General features: G+C 41.1%; 1 protein-coding gene and 1 long non-coding RNA gene across 6 annotated transcripts in view; one reads left to right on the forward strand and one right to left on the reverse strand.

The window, feature by feature from the left end:
• The window catches only part of LOC310759538, a 209,833-nt gene that overhangs the window by 162,473 nt on the left and 29,035 nt on the right, over positions 1-18,325 (reverse strand). The window lies entirely within an intron of this gene.
• The window catches only part of FBXW11 (F-box and WD repeat domain containing 11), a 105,272-nt gene that overhangs the window by 38,500 nt on the left and 48,447 nt on the right, over positions 1-18,325 (forward strand). For 2 of the 5 annotated variants that reach the window (XM_083606559.1, XM_083606560.1), the window contains one exon: positions 5,543-5,644. The exons of the other annotated variants lie outside the window; for them this stretch is intronic. In XM_083606559.1, coding sequence (XP_083462685.1) covers positions 5,543-5,644 — 102 coding nt within the window. The remainder of the gene's footprint in view (positions 1-5,542; positions 5,645-18,325) is intronic. 5 annotated transcript variants of the gene reach the window in all.

Genomic DNA, 18,325 nt, shown 5'->3' on the forward strand with positions numbered 1-18,325 from the left:
CCCAGGAACGGAAGATTCCGGGCGGTAATTGGATAGATCTAAAGGATCTAATGATGTTTTCTTTAAGAGCGGGCGCACCACTGCCTCCTTCAGTTCCCCTGGGAATGTCCCCGTGCCAAGGGACAAATTGATGATATCCCCCAGGAGGGCCCGCACCTCGTCTGGACAAGCTCTAATCAGCCAAGACGGGCATGGGTCGAGAGGACAGGTGGTGGGCTTTCCAGCTCGGAGGAGTCTGTCTACATCGGCTGGGGATATCCGGTCAAAGTGGTCCAATACTGGACCCGAGGACAGTCGAGGGGCCTCCAGTTCCTTTATTGTATCCAAATTGGCAGGGAGGTCATGGCGGAGCAACAAGACCTTCTCCGCAAAAAAGCTCGCAAATGCCTCACAGCCGTGTGTCAAATTGTTATTTAAATTTGGCTGTCCTTCAAGGGACGTTAAAGCAATACATACAGTCCTTGTAAAATGGCCGTAATGATATGAACTCAGAAGTTGCCACTGATGTGACCTGCAGCAACCCATCGTTTCCCCCCTCCCTCGTTTTCAAGGTGAATTTTCTTTAGAGTGAGTTAAGGGGAGAGAAGTCTTCTTTCCACTACTAGTTAAGTGAAACTTCATTTGACTGGGACACCGTGTGTGTGTGTGTGTGTGTGTGTGTAAAATGTGAATTGCACACATGTAAAATATGTCTGTGAAATACGTATTGTCTTTGCTCATCCTCTTGCTGCTCCGCTGTGTATGGAACGTCCTTTCAGATTGCCTGTGTGGTGCCATCTCTTTTCCCTTCTTCAAATCCCTCCTCAAAACCCAATTTTCCTGTGAAGCTTCCAGCTTAATTTCTCTTCAGTCCTTATCCCACAGTGGACATGTGTGCGTATTTACATGCTGCATTCGTACTGTTTGCATTCATCCCTTGTTCACAGCTGTCTCTCCTTGTTGCCTTCCTCAATGTCAAAAGTTAGGCGATTATGTCCTATGGGCAAAAATATGTCTCTTTTTGTTAGTTGTTCTGCAGAGGAGATGTACACTAATAGTACTGTGTAAATGATGCAGTGCTGAGAGCGCGTTCCCTCCTAATAACACGACACTAATGAACCACTTGCAGCTTCTGTCGAGTGAAATTGAGGGGCTCAACTAAAACTTAAAAGCCAAGCAGACAAAAGTCAGCCACGTAAGGCTAAACAAAACCTCCCTGGCCATTATCCTTAAAGGTAAAGATAAAGGGACCCCTGACCATTAGGTCCAGTCGTGGCTGACTCTGGGGTTGCAGCGCTCATCTCACTTTATTGGCCTAGGGAGCCGGCGTACAGCTTCTGGGTCATGTGGCCAGCATGACTAAGCTGCTTCTGGCGAACCAGAGCAGCACACGGAAACGCCGTTTACCTTCCCTCCGGAGCGGTACCTATTTATCTACTTGCACTTTGACGTGCTTTCGAACTGCTAGGTTGGCAGGAGCAAGGACCAAGCAATAGGAGCTCACCCTGTCGTGGGGATTCGAACTGCCGATCTTCTGATTGGCAAGTCCTAGACTCTGTGGTTTAACCCACAGCGCCACCTGGGTCCCCTATTATCCTTAAGGAGGGTTAATTCTTTCTAGGTAAAAGGAGGCACCTCATCAAATGACCACAGGGTTCTTCTTGCTCAGCTGTTCATTTCTCCCTGCCCAAAGACTTTTTCCAGTCTCATCCTAGAGACAAATAGGGAGGGGATGGCATCAGACCAGAAGAATCTTAGCATATTGTTAAAGTTGTGAAGGAATGTAATGGCTTGATGAAACACACAGATGTTATGTTACTCGACTTCTATCAGAGCTGTGCAAGTTGTTAAATGCTTCCAATTCTCTGTTTTCAAATTTTAGGTTTGCGCTTTCTCCCTTCCTCCTTTTTTTCATTTTGCAAGAAGGGGGAGGGGGACCCATTGCTCACTGATAGAGAACCTAGTTAGCACGTAGCTGGTGTCAGCTTCACCACTTGAAGCATGTCCAGTTTATGGCAATATGTTGTGATTGCAATAACAAATAAACTATGTAATCACATTTAGATCACTTTTCAGGAAGTTCACATGTTCCATAAATGTAGCATTAAATGATTGTGTTTAATGTTTACTGCTAAATTAGGTTAGTTTGCTTTTGAACTGTGTTACCTTTAACATGTTTGCTTCCTGCTGTTCAATGCAAAATTTACTGAAAGTTGATCTACCCTATGTTTTTCCCCCTTACTGAAAGGACTGTAGTGATTAGACTTACTTAGCCAAGAATGCTGACCTGCACATGAAGCACCAGTTCACTATGCTGTAAAATATGGGGAAATGTATGCCAGTAGTTGTTTAAATAAATAAGTTCTAGCTGGCCAGCATATGTTCTGGGAAGACATGTTTTTCCAGGAAAGATTGACCAGCAATACTGATGCGCGGTGTGATGCCCTCTTTGCTTTCCTGTGCTATAGTGCTTGGTTTGACTTTATTGCATTGACATCTGTGCAAGAACCATCTTTGTCTTGTGGCCCACTGTGATCTGGACTAATTGGGCAAAGGATTGTCTGTTTTGAGTAGATAAGATAAGCCTCTGAACCCTTCCAAAGTTAATTCTCTGGCTCATTTAAAAACAGACGTGATAGCAACACCCCCCCCCACTTGCATGGGTTAGCACTTTTATTTAATTAATAAGCAATTTACCTATTTACCAAAGTTGTGCAGGGGCTTAAAAGCCAGACTTTGTGCCCTCTTATTCACTAACATGAGAGGTAAATGGTAGTACCTGATGGCCTGCTTATGACCATGTGACTTGTGGCCTTAAATTGAAATACAAGTACTTGATACGAGTCAGCAGTACTAATTTGCAGTATTTTAAAATGCAAGCATTCTTGTATAAAGCAATAGCATTATTTGACCCATCCAGGGTGAAAAATTGACCAGTTTCACAGACACAGGAGCCACTCACACACAGTACATTTGTCTTACCAGGATTCAAGTTTAGCTTGTTTTTCCTCATCCATCTCAACATTGCTTCCAGGCACCAATCCAGGGACTGCATGTCTTCTCCCAATCCAGATGTAATTGAGAGATAGAGCCTAGTGTCATCAGCATACTGATGGCACCTTGCCTCAAAACTAATGACCACTCCCATCAACTTTAGATTTGCATTTCTCAAACTGCAGCCCCAGTTTCTTCCAGTACAATAAACTGCTTTTGAAACTTGGGAGTTTCAAAAGCAGCTTATGGTATAGTGGTTTGTTTTTTTGCAATGCAAAAGAGATACCTCATTCAATGCATTTTGTCAAGTGTAAGGTAGATTTCTGTATTATAGCCTTAACTTTTACATATTTGCTAAGGTCAGAGGTGGTGTAAAATCTATTTACTATAAGTAAATATGCCTGTTTAAATTAAAGCCAGGGCACTCAATGCTCAGAGCTTCCCTGGTGTTTATTACTGGGGGGGGGGGGGAGGGAATGGTTTTAGATTTATTTGAAAGCCTTTGATCCATTTTGAAACTTTAAAGTCTTATGATTTTAAACTCATTTAGCTTATGACCAGGATGAATTATCCTTAAATTGCCTCTCTGTTAAGTATTTGTGACCTGGGTAGACTTACTTGGCCTGCCAAATTATGTAATCTGATGTTAAATTGTTTGGCTCATTAACAACTGATTGGGATTATGTGCTGTACAAGTTAATAAATCCTTAGTAGGGCTCAGTCCTCAACATCAACTTTGAGAAACTTCTATTTTTCTTTAAACAGTAACACTTTCTGTCCACTATAACAGAAGAGCTATGTAATAGGCTCATCATAACTGCCTGCACTATTCAACTTATTTTCATTCCAAGTTAAGTATATGAGACTTTGAATGAATCTTTAGAAATAGTTGCAGAGAAAATAATTGATTCAACGACAAGTTACGCACAATAGATCAGCAAGCTTTTTCAAACTCAGCAGTGAGAAACATGTGTAAAACACTGAATCAAGTTCCTCACTTGTATCCTAGTGCCAGATTTGTGATTCTCTTTGTTTGGGTAGTGTATTGGGAGTGGTTTTGTACAAAAAGCGATTAACACTCGAGAGCACTCCGGGCTCCACTTTCAAGGGCTCTGTTCTTATTTATTTCCTTTCGGAGCTCATAAATGCTGAAGTGGTTAGACCAATGAAAGTTACTAGATGATTGCAGCACTAAGAATTGCTACTCTGCAAGCTCCATTTCATTGGGGTTGTTGAAAACTCCAGTAGATTGGCGGATAAAATTAGTTGCATTTTGGTCCCGTAAGAAATAAACTAGTTTTGACAAATTTAGGATCCGTTTACATCAGTGAGATTCAAGAGCAACTAACTTGGGGCTTGTCAACACCAGTGTTTACTGTATTACCTTTTAATTTGCATAGTCCACATGCAATACCCTCAAACAAAACCTGTCTCAATGCTTACCTGTTATGGAGATAATCTGAAAAACTGAGGGAAATTGGGTTCTAAACTACTCTCCTCAGGGTCACAAATGATTTTATTTGGGTGTTTTTGGCTGGGTGACTCAATTTTCACTTTCTTCCATTCCCCTGTCCATGCCCATTACTTCCTTGATGCTCTCATTTCTTTCTGCCTGTGCTCATAACTATTTCCTGTGAGCTCCTGAACGGAGGTTCTCCCCTCCACCCCGGCCTTTGATCCCTCATGATTTGCAGAAAACCAGAAGATTGCACAAGCAAATTTACAGTTGCTTGACTTGCCCACTTCATAAGTGGGTTGTTGGTTTTTTTAAAAAAAGCTGTCTGTGCACATGCATTGGCATAAAACAGTGGTGGCCAACTCCCAAGAGACTGCGATCTACTTACAAAATTAAAAACTGGCAGTGATCTACCCCCATGGGGGGCGGTTCAGGTCAAAGTTGTTGAGATTTTTATTAGGGAGGAGGAAAGCCCCGTTTTTAAGGGTTTTTTGGGGGAAAGAGGAACAGACACTCACTAACAAATTGCTGGGGAAACGAAACAGCCTCACTCAGTAAATGCCATCTTCCATTCTGCAGATGGTGCATCAGTGGAGGGCGGGGCAGGAATAAATTTTAGCACTGCTAAGGAAGGGGACCCAGCGATCGACCGTGATCTACCAAAACCTCCTGGGGATCTACCAGTAGATCGTGATTGACTTGTTGGACATCCCTGGCATAAAAGAATCAACAAATTAGACGGTAGGGACACATCCAAAAGGGAATGCCTATTAGTTGTTTCCCATGCACAGATTCAAATATAGGCATTTGTGGACCACACTAGCCTAATGTGAATGGAGAGATAGTAGATTAACAGCTAATTCATGCTCAAATGTGGACAATCCCTTGGTGTGAATTCAACCCAATTTATGCTTCAGATAGCGTAGGTTAATTGTAGTGTTTGGTGGATTCAGCCCTTGATTGATGATCTGGCTAAGCAGTTTGGAATGGGATTAGATGTTTTTGGTTGCTTACCTTTGGTTATCCACTTTAACATACTAATAAGTTACCTGCGTTCAGTAACTTGTGGCATCTAACTGCTTCTTCTCTTCCTTCCTTTTTGTCATCCTGCAGTGTTCTGTGCCAAGGTCTTTGTGGCTAGGCTGCTCCAACCTGGTAGAGAGCATGTGCGCACTGAGATGCCTGCAGAGCATGCCCAGTGTCAGATGTCTCCAGGTGCCTTTCTTCTTTCTTGTTGTAAATGTGTTATGCTTATGCTGTGGTCGTTGTTAAAATCTCGCTGGGTTCAATTTAAATATTATAGCCTTCTGAATGTTTTCTGTATGATCCTCTTCAGTTTTTTGTAGGAGCCCTCTCTGCATGATAAAACTCCTAATTTGAAAGTAGTACGCATTTTGCTCTACCTGTTGCCTCCAGTTGCGATGCAAATAAGGCTTGCATGCTGCCTGTTTTTGTTTGTGAGTTTCCACAGTAAAATCATTGGAATAATTGATGAAGGGTGGTGTGAAAATACAAAATAAACAAATAAATCTGCCAAGCAAATACAATGATACATCAGTTTAATTCCTTTCTCGACTGCATTGAATCCTCCAAGTATACAGCAAATCTTCCTGGGAAAGTTTTTGTAATGTTCAGAGAGAAGAGATTTTTAGATGGAAGAAATCAGGGGGTCTGTTGTGCCAGTGTTAAAATTCTTACAATAGTGCTAGCATGGAACCCAGTTAAATGGCTTGAGTTTCTTTCCAATGAATGAATTTATTTGTTTTTAATTGGGGAGCTTGAGAACATGTGTAAATAGCAAGATCACTAGCTCTGATTTCTCTTCACAATGGTACATTTAGTTTTGTATAGGTATTGCTAAATAATAGCATATTGTAGTGGTGTTTCTTACTTTTTGAGGACTTCGTTTGTGGACATAGCTGAACTAAGTATGGCAAATGATTAGTAATTTATTTGGGCCACTGGGATCATTTTAAATTGTCTCTAGTGGCCAAACTCAGTGGCTTACCCACCAGTACCTTTGTGCACTTCTCGCTCTGGGATTTCACTCTGTGGGCTTAATTGGTCTTTCCCAAGTATTAGAAAGAACTTTCACCTAAGTTAGGTCACAGGCCATGCATCAGGAAGATGGGACTTGTATTTGTGCTTTGAGATTTGAGGCAGCCCTGTTCTCTCTCTCTGTCTCTGTCTCTCCCTCCCCAACCCCTGCACCTCAAAATGCACAAGGAGAATAACTAGTGTTTTTAGGGTTTTTTATGTTGACCCTAATAAATCTCATAAATATGAGTTGCCCCAAGTCTTCTGAAACATGAATCCTCTATGCCCACAGAGAATAGTGGAATGTTGATCATAATGTAAATCTGTAATTCTCTATGTTGGATGCAAATTGTATGTGACATACTGGATTTGACAAGGTGATTGGGTATGCTGTATGGAGGCTTTCCTGGGAATTTAAGGATACAGCCCTCCTTCTTCCATGAGTCATACAGTATAGTGAGATAAAGAAATCAAATAGGTTTCCAGTCTAAATTGTTAACCAGAGCACAACAAAATGCTGACATTTGTTTTCTTTCTCTCTAGCTTATTTGCACCTAGGTTGTTGATATGAGACTTTACTAAAAAACAACAATAACCAGACAATTGGTGTTTTTTTGTGGATGCTTCCACCAGTGTCACGCCTTAGGACCCATATCTCAAACACCCTATATTATATGACCTCCCTGGATAGTGGCAGAACTAAAACCTTTAAAATACAGTGGTACCTTGGTTTACAACCATAATCCGTTCTGGAGGTCTGTTTGTAAACCAAAACAGGTGGTAACCCAAGGCGCACTTTCACTAATGGTGCCTCGGAAAAAAATTTGTTCGTAATAAAAAAAAGGGTTGTAATCTAAAAAAAGGTTGTAAACCGGGACACACACTTCCGGGTTTGATGTGTTTGTAATCCAAAACGTATGCAAACCAAGACTTATGCAAACCAAGGTACCACTGTACAGCTATTGACCCTTATACAGTGGTATCTCGGTTTACAAACTTAATCCATTCTGGAAGTCCATTCTTAAACCAAAACCGTTCTTAAACCAAGGTGCGCTTTCCCTAATGAGGCCTCCCGCTGCCGGTGCCCTTCCACCATTCGGCTTCCGTTCTTAGACCAAGGTAAAGTTCGCAAACCGGGACACTACTTCCGGTTTTGTGGAGTTCGTAAACCGAATCGTTCGTAAACAGGGCTGTTCTTAAACCGAGGTACCACTGTATTTCATTTAGTTATCATATTCTATGTAAATAAAATAGATTTCCTTCTGTATATTCTCTCTTCAGATGGCTCTCTTCAGTAAGTTTATAGAAATGTTAAAGCAGACAGAAAGCTGCCCCCTTGTCATTCTTAACATCACTGGGATAGCTCAGATAGTAGATCATGAGACTTTTAATCTCGGGGCCATGGGTTTGAGCCCCACATTGGGTAAATAGATTTCTGCACCGCAGGGGGTTGGACTAGATGACCCTCGTTGTTCCTTCTAACTCTATGATTCCATTGCAAAAGTGCATATCAGCAGTTAAGTTATGTGTTAGAGAAATGCAAATATAATCCATTATTTGGTATCTTGATATGGTATAAATATAATACCACACTATCTCTTGAAAGTAAGTGTACAAGGTAATGTTTGAGTCTACTTTGTAGCACTGGTAGCCTGCACTGAAAAGTACACCTTATGCAAAATGTGCACTATGTATAGAAAATAGTGGCAAAGGAGTAAACAACTGATGGTATATTTTTGAACTGACACCTTCTAGCTGTGTTAAACATCAGATAATAAACTTGTTACATATCAAGGGGGGAAATATTCTCTATTTTCAGTTATTACAATGGAAATAGCAATCTAAATATCCATTTTGGGATTGACCAGCAGAACCTTTATCCATTGGATGGCCAAATCTTTGAAGACTTCTTCTGCTAGTGTATGGGAGGCTTTCCTGACTACAATAAATCTAGCAAACCTCAAAAATTGAATTAATGCATACCAGGCAGTTACAGGGAACCAGGCAGAGGGGCACCCTCCCTGTGGAACACCCTCCCTTCAGATGTCAAGGAGACAAAGAATTACACAACTTTTAGAAGACATCTGAAGGCAGTCCTGTTTTGGGAGGTTTTGAATGCTTGAAGTTTTTATTATGTTTTTAGATATGCTGTAAGCCTCCCAGAGTGGCTGAGGAAACCCAGCCAGATGGGCGGGGTATAAATAATAAATTTGTTGTTATTATTAGTATAATATCATTATTGAATCTGATATGTGTTGGACTACACATGATAAATCCACCCTTGATCATTACCTGAAAATGCATGAGCCTGCCCTTGAAATATGTATGGCTGTGTTATATGGTGGGAGTCTATTGCAAGCATGCTTCTGAGTTTGGGATGCTATGGATGACAATACAGGACTGCTTAGCAATGTGAGATTGTATGCATGAAAAGCAACCTTCTATTACCATTCTCCTTCTTTGTAAATGATTATCTTTTTATTATAATTGCTTAGCTGTGTACCTAAGCCTTAGCTCTCATCATCACTCTTATCTGTGAGCTTCTGTCATATTTGTGTATTAAATAAATTGATCTTTGTACATGATGCTCTGTACATAACAATGAAAGTGTCATTTGACTGAGAGAAAACTACAGAACCAGAGTTTTTATGGTGTCATTCTCTGTGGTGTAACATGGAAGTGTTTTGAGACCTTTTCTGTGTGTTTTTTAAACACAAATCTGCAGAGTGGAGTAAATTGTGAAGATGGCTAGCTATTCAGAATAGTAAAATTCAAAGAAGATTATTCCCCTAAGGATCTTTCGAAATTGGGCAAGAGAATGCAAAATAAAATTCAGTGCTGATCATAAATAAATGGCATTTGGAACCATTATTCCTACACATTCACCCCCAAGTGCACACACAGATATCTTAATTGACTTTAACTGTTTGATAAATACTTTGCAGTCATTTGAAAATGTCAACTGAGCAGTGTGAAAATGTCAACTTTGAGCAGTGTGAAAATGTCAACTTTGAGCAGTGTGATAATGAAGAAAGCAAACGTAATATAAAGAATTTAAGAACAGATAAAAAGCAAGAAATTGCCATCTTAGTTGTAGATTATTAGAATTGTAGGTACAATTTGGCTACATGTACCTGCATTTCGTTGACATTGCTTTACCTCCAACAGTATATCATATTGGGAAAATTATGTTTAAGAAAGGCAGGTTAAAATGATAATCCATTTATAATGGAGAAAAACTTAAAAGGTGATAAATTTGCTGTTGAGGATGTGGTAGGTGCTTTTAAAATTGAGTGGCAAAAGTGAGTCGGGGAAAGCTATTACCTCAAAATGCAAGGATCCAGGATTATCCACAAGAATTGTCTGACTGCAAATTGAGCAGCAAAATGAAGTTCTTCACTGTCACAGGAAGCTATGGTAGACATTGGGATAAACAACTATAAAAATGTTACATCAATACATAGAAGTTATAAACTCTGTTAATCTGGAAGCAACCAGTTTCCTCCTTGCCCTTCCCTTATTTGTTGTTGTTACATTCCTCCACTACCAGGCAGTCCCCATGGCTCTGTTTCTGTGGCTTTAGGCGTTTTTGGTTTAAAATTTTTTTTTTAAAAAAACGCTATCACTTGAATGCAGTACTAAGAAAACTCTCAGTTCTGGTGTTCATTCTGTCAGAACCAACTGTCTCTGGCACAGTGGAGCAGCTTAGATTAACTACCTCTTAAACTCATATTTTGCTGGGGGTCGAATACTAGGTTTTATTCTTTTGTTATGTAACAGTCCAGTCCAGTCCAGTGGGGAGTCAGGAGGGGCATATCAACCACACTTCCATTTTGTAAGAATTTGCCTCCATTGTAACAAGGAGGGGGGAATTGATTCGCCTAACCCTGGGGCCTCTTGGAAGCACAAAGGAGCTTTGCATCCCAAGCCATCATTGATCTGTCCCTGCCTCCCTAAACACACTGTTTGAGGGCCGTTCCTTTGCAGTGGTCATTGCTCACCCAATGGTGAAGCTCCTGCCTGCTGGCAGAGATGCACCTTCTTCCACATACAGTGGTACCTCTAGTTGCAGACATGATCCGTTCCGGAGTGCCGGTTGCACCCCGAAAAGTCCGCAACTAGAGTGGCGCTTCTGTGCAAGCGCGGAGTGCGATAGAGCACTTCTGCGCATGTGAGAAGTGCGCAGAATGCTTCTGTGTGCACGGCGAAACCCGGAAGTATACTATTCTGGGTTTGCCGTGTTCGCAAGCTAAAAAGACGCAACATGACCCTAACGCAACACGAGGCATGACTGTACTAACTTGCTCCGGCTATGTCAATTCTCTGGGGTGTTTTTAGTTCAGTTACTTCTTTAGTTTTCAGTTTTAGTGGGAATTTCTAAATTAAATCTATATTGCCTTGCTATAACATGAGCTGCCTTGTGAAGGCTTGGACACTGAAGGGCAGGCTACAGATATTTAGATAAATAAAAAGTATGTGCCTATTTTTTCGTTTTATAGCATTCTACAGTCCTGTTGCAAGTCTTGATGGCTATTAATCTCTGTACTAGATTTGTTACTATGTCTGTGTTGTCTCTGAGCTCTTAGCCCTTAAATATAAGGCAGTCTTGCGAAGAAACTTTCCTCCCCCTCCAAAACAAATCAGTGGTCCGCCTGCCCTTGTCATAGGGCATAGCTTAAGGTGATCAGTTTGGGTGGTACTTCACATCAGAAGCTAATTGCAGTGCTGTTTTCACACTCTTTGATCTGGACTATATAGTAACATTTATTTCCCATGCTGTAATGTGCCTATGTGAAAGACACAGATGCAATTTTAAATGCGTAGCTTTTTTAAAAAAATGGTTTTTGGCCATACTGGAAGATGGATATACAGTTGCAGGCATTACCTGTAATGAATAGACAAGTTCTATCTCAAGCACATTTTTAGCTCACCCACCATTTCCCCACTTGCATTTTTTAAACTTTTATTGATGTATGGTTGGAAAACCTTGTCACTTGTCAGTTGCATCAGTTCCAGTTTCTTCTGCCACAGTTGAAGCTGCTTGGAAATGCAGGTGGATTTTGTTTTTCCTGTTCAAAAGGTCATGCACACTGCTGCTCAGCAATACTTTTAAAAAGAAAAGAGAGAGAAGTCATTGGTGAATCTGACTTCAGCAGTTTCTGCTGAGCAGAAGTTGGACAATGAACTAAGGACTCAGCTAGATTGGTAAAATAAAAGTGTTTTATATGCGTTGTATGCGACACCACATGGTGACACCACATGGTGCTGTGGAACCCCGTCTTTCCCTACCAGATTTCCCTATATGAGTTAACAACGTGTTTAACTGAATTGCTTCTTTGACGTCTCTGGATCCAGCCTAAATGGCAATGGGGCGCATTAGAAACATCTATGTGAGATTTCATCAGAATCCAGATTGGTTTTTACCAGGATAGGTAGGTGAGAAGGAGTGGCTTTATCTGCAACAGCTGAAAGGAATCTGTTTAAGCAGGGAAGATAGTAAGTTATGATCTGGCTCGTTTGCATTAACAGAAATGGTGAAAGATTCCTGAGTGATGATGAAAACAGTAAAAGGCACGAGTGATTTCAGCACTAGAAATACGTTTTTCTTTTCATAAAGACTTTCTGAAGCCAGCATAGTTTTTCTCTACCAGCTAATACTCTCCAGCCTCTTCTAACTGAAGTTTGTCCAGTCTCCTTTTTGGTCCTGTTTCAGTTTTAGATCATATGCCTTCTGGGCAGCAATTATATTAGTTTCATGGCTTTGCACACTGCCTGACACCTTAGTGCTAAATAAATATTTTAAAATAGTAAAGTGCTGTAAACAGCAAAGAAATACAGGAATTAAAACCAAAGCAAGTAGTTGTTTTTATCCTTGGTTTCGAGGTGTGTCTGAGTAAAGTTGGGAGGTGCTGAGTGATAACCTGGTATTCTACCTTGTAGCTTACTTGATGTTCTACTGACCTACATTTGCCTCAGCCGTTGCGTGACAAAACTAGGTCAACTTCAGTTTCAGTTCCTAGGTTTTGTCCCATTTGGGAAAGAGGTGTGTTGCTTTTCTTAAGTTTCAAATACTACAGAGAGGAAGATGACAGTAAGCACATGAATAGAAACCTCTGTGCACTGAAAAAGAAAAGAGTATTTTACAGGTGCTCAGGAAAGATATTTAGTCTTAATCTAAGTTTGCGTACATTGTGTATGTAGAGTTTTGTGAGAATGTATTTCTTTTAACAGTGTTTTTCTTAAAAAACCGGGGTCAGACTTTGAGTGGTAAGGTCCCATATTGTTCCCCAAAGTGGTGAAAAGTCTCTCACTTTAAATTATTGCAACAGTATCTGGACTGATCATATTATGCTGAACAAAACTGAACTGCTGTTATGTCTGCCCCATTTGGCTGACTGTTTGGCCAGGAAGCATGCTTTTATATGGCTCATTCATGCTTCTCGCTCGCTCATGCGAGACCCTGGATGAATGAATGTGCTTTCCCCACCCCAAAGGCTTTGATACCGTGGTGAGGGCCCCTTCAGCACAGTGTTGTTTAGGCTGACAATTCTCTTTGCACTTTGTGTTTCTGTGTTTGTTTGGCGCTTGCTCCCCAAATTAAAATAGAAGGTTGAAGAAATGTAAAATTTAGGAAGATAAAATCAACTGCAGACCGATGATAAAGATTAGGAAAGAAGTAAATTGTTTTAGGGAGAAAAGGTCAGTTTTGTGCATAGCACCTTTTATTGCACTGGTTTTGGCCACTGTGATATAATGGGTAGTGTTGGACTTCGATTCAGGAAACATGGGGATGAAATCTCCACTAAGTCATTTCACCATTACCTTTCAGTCTGAAGATCAAATGAAAGAGCCCGGTATATGTTGCCCTGAAGTCATAAAAGCTTGGGTGTGATTTGGATGTAATGAACTGGATAATGGGATTGCAGTCGAAAATGTACTTTTATTGGATAATGTTAAGGGACTTTTAGACCTCTACCCCGTCCCCATTTCTCAACTACAAATATGACTACTTCTTCTTTTTTCCGATAGTTTGCAAGCAAACATGATATATGCTGTATACAGAAAATTGGATCCATTTGTGTCCTCTTATCAGTTGTGAAAGAATTCTCTTTGAACCAACAGAGGCTTCAGTGAATGGAAAGCGGGGTGGGCACAGGCAATTTTCTCTGATCCCACCTTCCTTCTTGCAGCTCCCTTTGCCATGCCAATACGTTCCAGAGGGTTGGGGGACCCTTTGGAACAGCAATGAGACGTGATGCAAGGGCCTGCAGGAGAAAAGAGGGAATTTGTGAACCAACCCCCCCTTATTGCTCACAGGCGCCTCTAATTGATCAAAGAGCCTTCAGTCAATGGTGTGACACAGTTGGATACAACCCAGAAAGCTTGAATTTAATTCTTTCTCTTCTACCTGCATTTGAAATCTCATGTCTGTCAATCCCCTCTTCTGTGTTCGAAAATAAAACTTTGTAAAGGCTTGAGGTTGCATTCTTCTGTACTTTGAAGACTGGTTAGGGTGTTAATATTTATAAAACCTATTTAACTATATCTGTTGGATTTAATATAAATGGCTAAAAGTGTTACTTATGCTTTTGGGATTCGTGTTGCTTTACTGAGTTAGTAATTATAATTCTCAAGAGACCCTTTATTCCTGTTTGCTAGGAAAGGCTGCATGGAGTGAGTAAAACTTGCAGTTAGGCATTTCCACACCATTCTTTCTCTTATAATCATGCACCAAGAATTGAGATTATTCAGCACTTACATCATATTTTTAATTGCAGGGAATCTGGTTTTGAAAAGGTCACGACATCCTGGATTTTGTTTTTCCTGCATGTTGTAGGAATTTTTAAAAAAACAGTAAGGTGCAGTTCTAAAAGGCATGTTTCTTGTAAAGATACATGTTTTTGCCCAAGCTTTCCCTGACCTATAAGATCAGACCCTATTTTTGTCTATAAATTCCCTGAATTCTTGTTTGTGTTCTTATATGCTTTTAGAATACTATTTTGCTGGTTTTATGTTGTATATTGTTATAATTATATTCTTTGCAGTTTTCTGTTGTACAGTATTGAGATATTTTTTAAAATATTATAACCGTTTATAAATGTTTTAAATAAAAATAAATAAAAATTTTTTCCCTCCCCTCTGTTGTTTTCACCTGGTGCCTAAAGATATGTAATGGAGACACCAGACAAGCCTCTACTGGGCTATCAAAGCAGTTTCTGTGCCAAAACCAGGCCTAAAGCCCCATAGACATGGAGCTAAAAAATCAGTTGAGGAAAATAAGTTCTATCCCTTGCACTTCCAGTCTGCAAGATTTGTTACAGGTGTCTATGTGACAGCTAGTGCCGATGCCTGTAGTTCCAGTGACTTGCAGCACAAAAAAATGAATTCTAGTGCACATGCTGTTTTGGAGAATAGGGCCATTGCCTGGAAGCTTTCCAACATTATGTTTCAATTGCACTTCACATGTTAAAAGTATTTTGCAAGCCTTCGGGCAAGCATGGCCAAACTTGGCCCTCCAGCTGTTTTGGGACTACAATTCCCATCATCCCTGACCACTGGTCCTGTTAGCTAGGGATTATGGGAGTTGTAGTCCCAAAACAGCTGGAGGGCCAAGTTTGGCCATGCCTGCCTTAGGGCTTTAATCCAGTCTTGGGTTCAATTTTTCCACTTATTCAAACTTCATGCATTTGGGGAAAGTGCTTCCACATCGTACGCATAAGAGTGGCAGTGTCACCCTCAATTTCAGGGGGTCATCACCCTTGGGTCCCTTTGCCCAAGGAACCAGATGGAGGTGTTTGGATTCCACCCATTATCTCTCTTGATGGCAGCAGCTCTTCTGGTAAAAAGTGCCTTTGGAGCCTAATTGCATAGATAGTAAGGAAGAGTTGCTACTCCGGTGAATAATTAAATGTGTGTTTATAGGAAGCCTGGTGCATACAAAATGGCAGATTTTGTGTTTACTGTTAGCCAATGAATAGCGTTGGACAGTAGCCTTTGAAAGCAGTTGTTTATTTTGCTTCTGTTGTGTACAAGAATTATGAGAAGGAATGAAATCAAAACACTGCATGGGAAAATATATTATGTTCACAAATCGTTCAGATTTTTCAGGTTGTGGGGGCAAAACAAGCTGCTTAAGCATATTGATTAAGCTTCCTTGGCATACTATGATCCATGTCTCCGCCCTATTGATGAAGATTGTAAGAAATTAGGATTGGCAGATCACAGTGCCTGCCACTGAGAAAGAGAAGAATAATGGAAAAGGAGATCAAGAACCAGAAGACACAAGATAGCTGAATATAGATTAGCAACACAGCACATGTTTCAATATTTGGGCTTAGAAACAAGGTGGTTCTTGCACTACATATTTTAGGCAGTCTGCAGATCCTAATACTTGTTAGTGCAGCTTTGCAAATACCTATAGGATATGAGCCCACATATTCCTATTGTGGTTCAGTAGGAGGTTGTGGCCTAAAAGAAACAGAAGTTTTCCAGGTCCAAGACCATTTTTCCGGGTCCAAGACGATGTTTTGTTTCGGCGGTGACGTTCCCCACAAAAGCCAAACAACTCCACTCTAAGAAGCTTAACAACTTTGGGTGATCTCTGCAGAAAAGCTTAACAACTCAAGGGCAATCTCCCCCCCCCCCCCACAGGAAAGCTCAAGAACTCAAGAAATACTGACTTTGTAATTTTTGCTTCAAAAAAAATAAGAATAGGGGTCGTCTTATACATGGGGGCATCTTATACACAGAAAAATATGGTAACTTTTGCAACAGTTATGTGGCTGTTCTTTGAATACCAAGCCATAGGTTTGGAGAAAAAAGGAAATTAATCTAGAACAAATTTAGATAGAAGACAAAGTGAGGGAAGATGTATTTTCTATTGAAAGTGCAGAGAAAACAAGAAATAGTGGGTACCGGTGGAGGGAGGAAAATAGAGTGTCTGGCAAATTTTGAGAAGTATATTCTCAATTTAGTCTTAAGACGCAGCATCTGAGGAGAGCCCTTGGCCGGTATGTAGACTCAGGATCCCAGCTCTTGTTCTTTGCAGGTAGACTAGTTTGGACAAGGTATGCTTATTGATACCTAAAAATGGTAGATCTTAACTAAGGCCTGGTTATTGATTTTGACATGTTAAATTTTAATCTATAATGTGGTTTTCCTGCTTAGTTGAGCCAGTTCTAGATTCGATGAGGTATTTGTGGATACCTTGCCACTCTTCAGTTGTATTCTTTATCATAAGATAGTACAATAACTGATGGTCTCTGTAGCTAGTCATATAAAACATTTAATAGAACAACGTGCTTAAGGTTCACAAATGTGTTAAATAGTTTTTAGCCTATACAGTTCTGTTCTTATCCACAAAATATGAATAGTTAGTACCTTTGGTTTGCTAAATGGGCTTCCCTTTTCTCACTTATGTATTTTTCATGGTAGTTTGACAGGGATCCTTCGTTATTTCACTTTGCAGAGGCCTTCATGCCTTTTACTTCCTGTTGTTAGATCAGATGGTGCTGGTGCTGTGCTGGCCACAGAAAGTAAGAATTCCGTAATTTCTTGTGGTATTTAATGGACTTACAAATGGCATCCGTCAGATCGCCTAGGGCAGGGGTGCACAAACTTTTTTCAAAGAGGGCCAAATTTGATGAAGTAAACATGCATGAGGGCTGACCAAAGTTGTTGAGGTTTTTTTAGGATTAAACTGTCACAGGGGCCAGATAAAACCAGCCGGGGGGGCACATTAGGACCCCAAAATGGACTTTGGACATGCCTGGCCTAGGGAGATTTAAAATTACATACTTGATGTACGGATAGATTTGTGTGCATGCAGTCTCCAAGCTGTTGCCCTTGTGTTTCCCCCCAAGTTGTGTTGTGCTTTCATGACTGATCATACAGTTTTCTCCCTCCTTGCCTTAAAGGTAAAAGTAAAGGGACCCCTGACCATTAGGTCCAGTCGTGGCCGACCCTGGGGTTGCGGCGCTCATCTTGCTTTATTGGCCGAGGGAGCCGGCGTACAGCTTCCGGGTCATGTGGCCAGTATGACTAAGCAGCTTCTGGCGAACCAGAGCAGCGCACGGAAACGCCGTTTACCTTCCTGCCGGAGCGGTACCTATTTATCTACTTGCACTGGTGTGCTTTCGAACTGCTAGGTTGGCAGGAGCTGGGCCTAAACAACGGGAGCTCACCCCGTGGCAGGGATTCAAACCGCCAACCTTCTGATCGGCAAGCCCTAGGCTCTGTGGTTTAACCCACACATTGCCACCCGTGCCCTTTTGCCTTAAAGGGCCACGCGCTAAAATGCTGAAGGGAGTCAGAAAGCCTCACAGTGGCAGCAGTATGGTACCTGCCTTGGGATTTTTTCCTTCCAGTCGTGGAGCTTCTATCTCTAAGTGTGGGGAATGTGTCTTGTTCCCATTTAGCAGGCACTCTTTGGGGAGCAGTCTGGTCCATTTAGGGAAAGTAAACCTCTGCATTCATCCAGACCATGTACTGCCCTTGCGCTGGACATGTGCATGGTGGGGATTGGTTACTTTCCTCATGGTGACTGGGAGCCAGAAGCTCTTCGTATCTTAGAAAGGGAGGTGTCCGCCATATTTGCAATCAGTATGGTGTCCTGTCCAATGTAGAAGCCCCATTCAGCAGAATTCATGTGGGGTGTGGGAGGGATTGAGTTTGGGGTAGAGAAGTGTACTTGGAAGAGGAGGAAAGGAGGCAAAGCTAGGGTCATTGGAGGAAGAGGGGCAGGCAGTCAAGGAGTTCAGGGCTTACTGCTCCAAATAATTGCTTGCAAGACTGGCATTTAAATTTGTACTGTATGCCTTAAAATACTGTACATAACAGATCATGTTTGACATTTCAATT

Source organism: Podarcis filfolensis (assembly GCF_964270895.1).
Source record: "Podarcis filfolensis genome assembly, chromosome: 3".
NCBI classification, from domain to species: Eukaryota; Metazoa; Chordata; class Lepidosauria; order Squamata; family Lacertidae; genus Podarcis; species Podarcis filfolensis.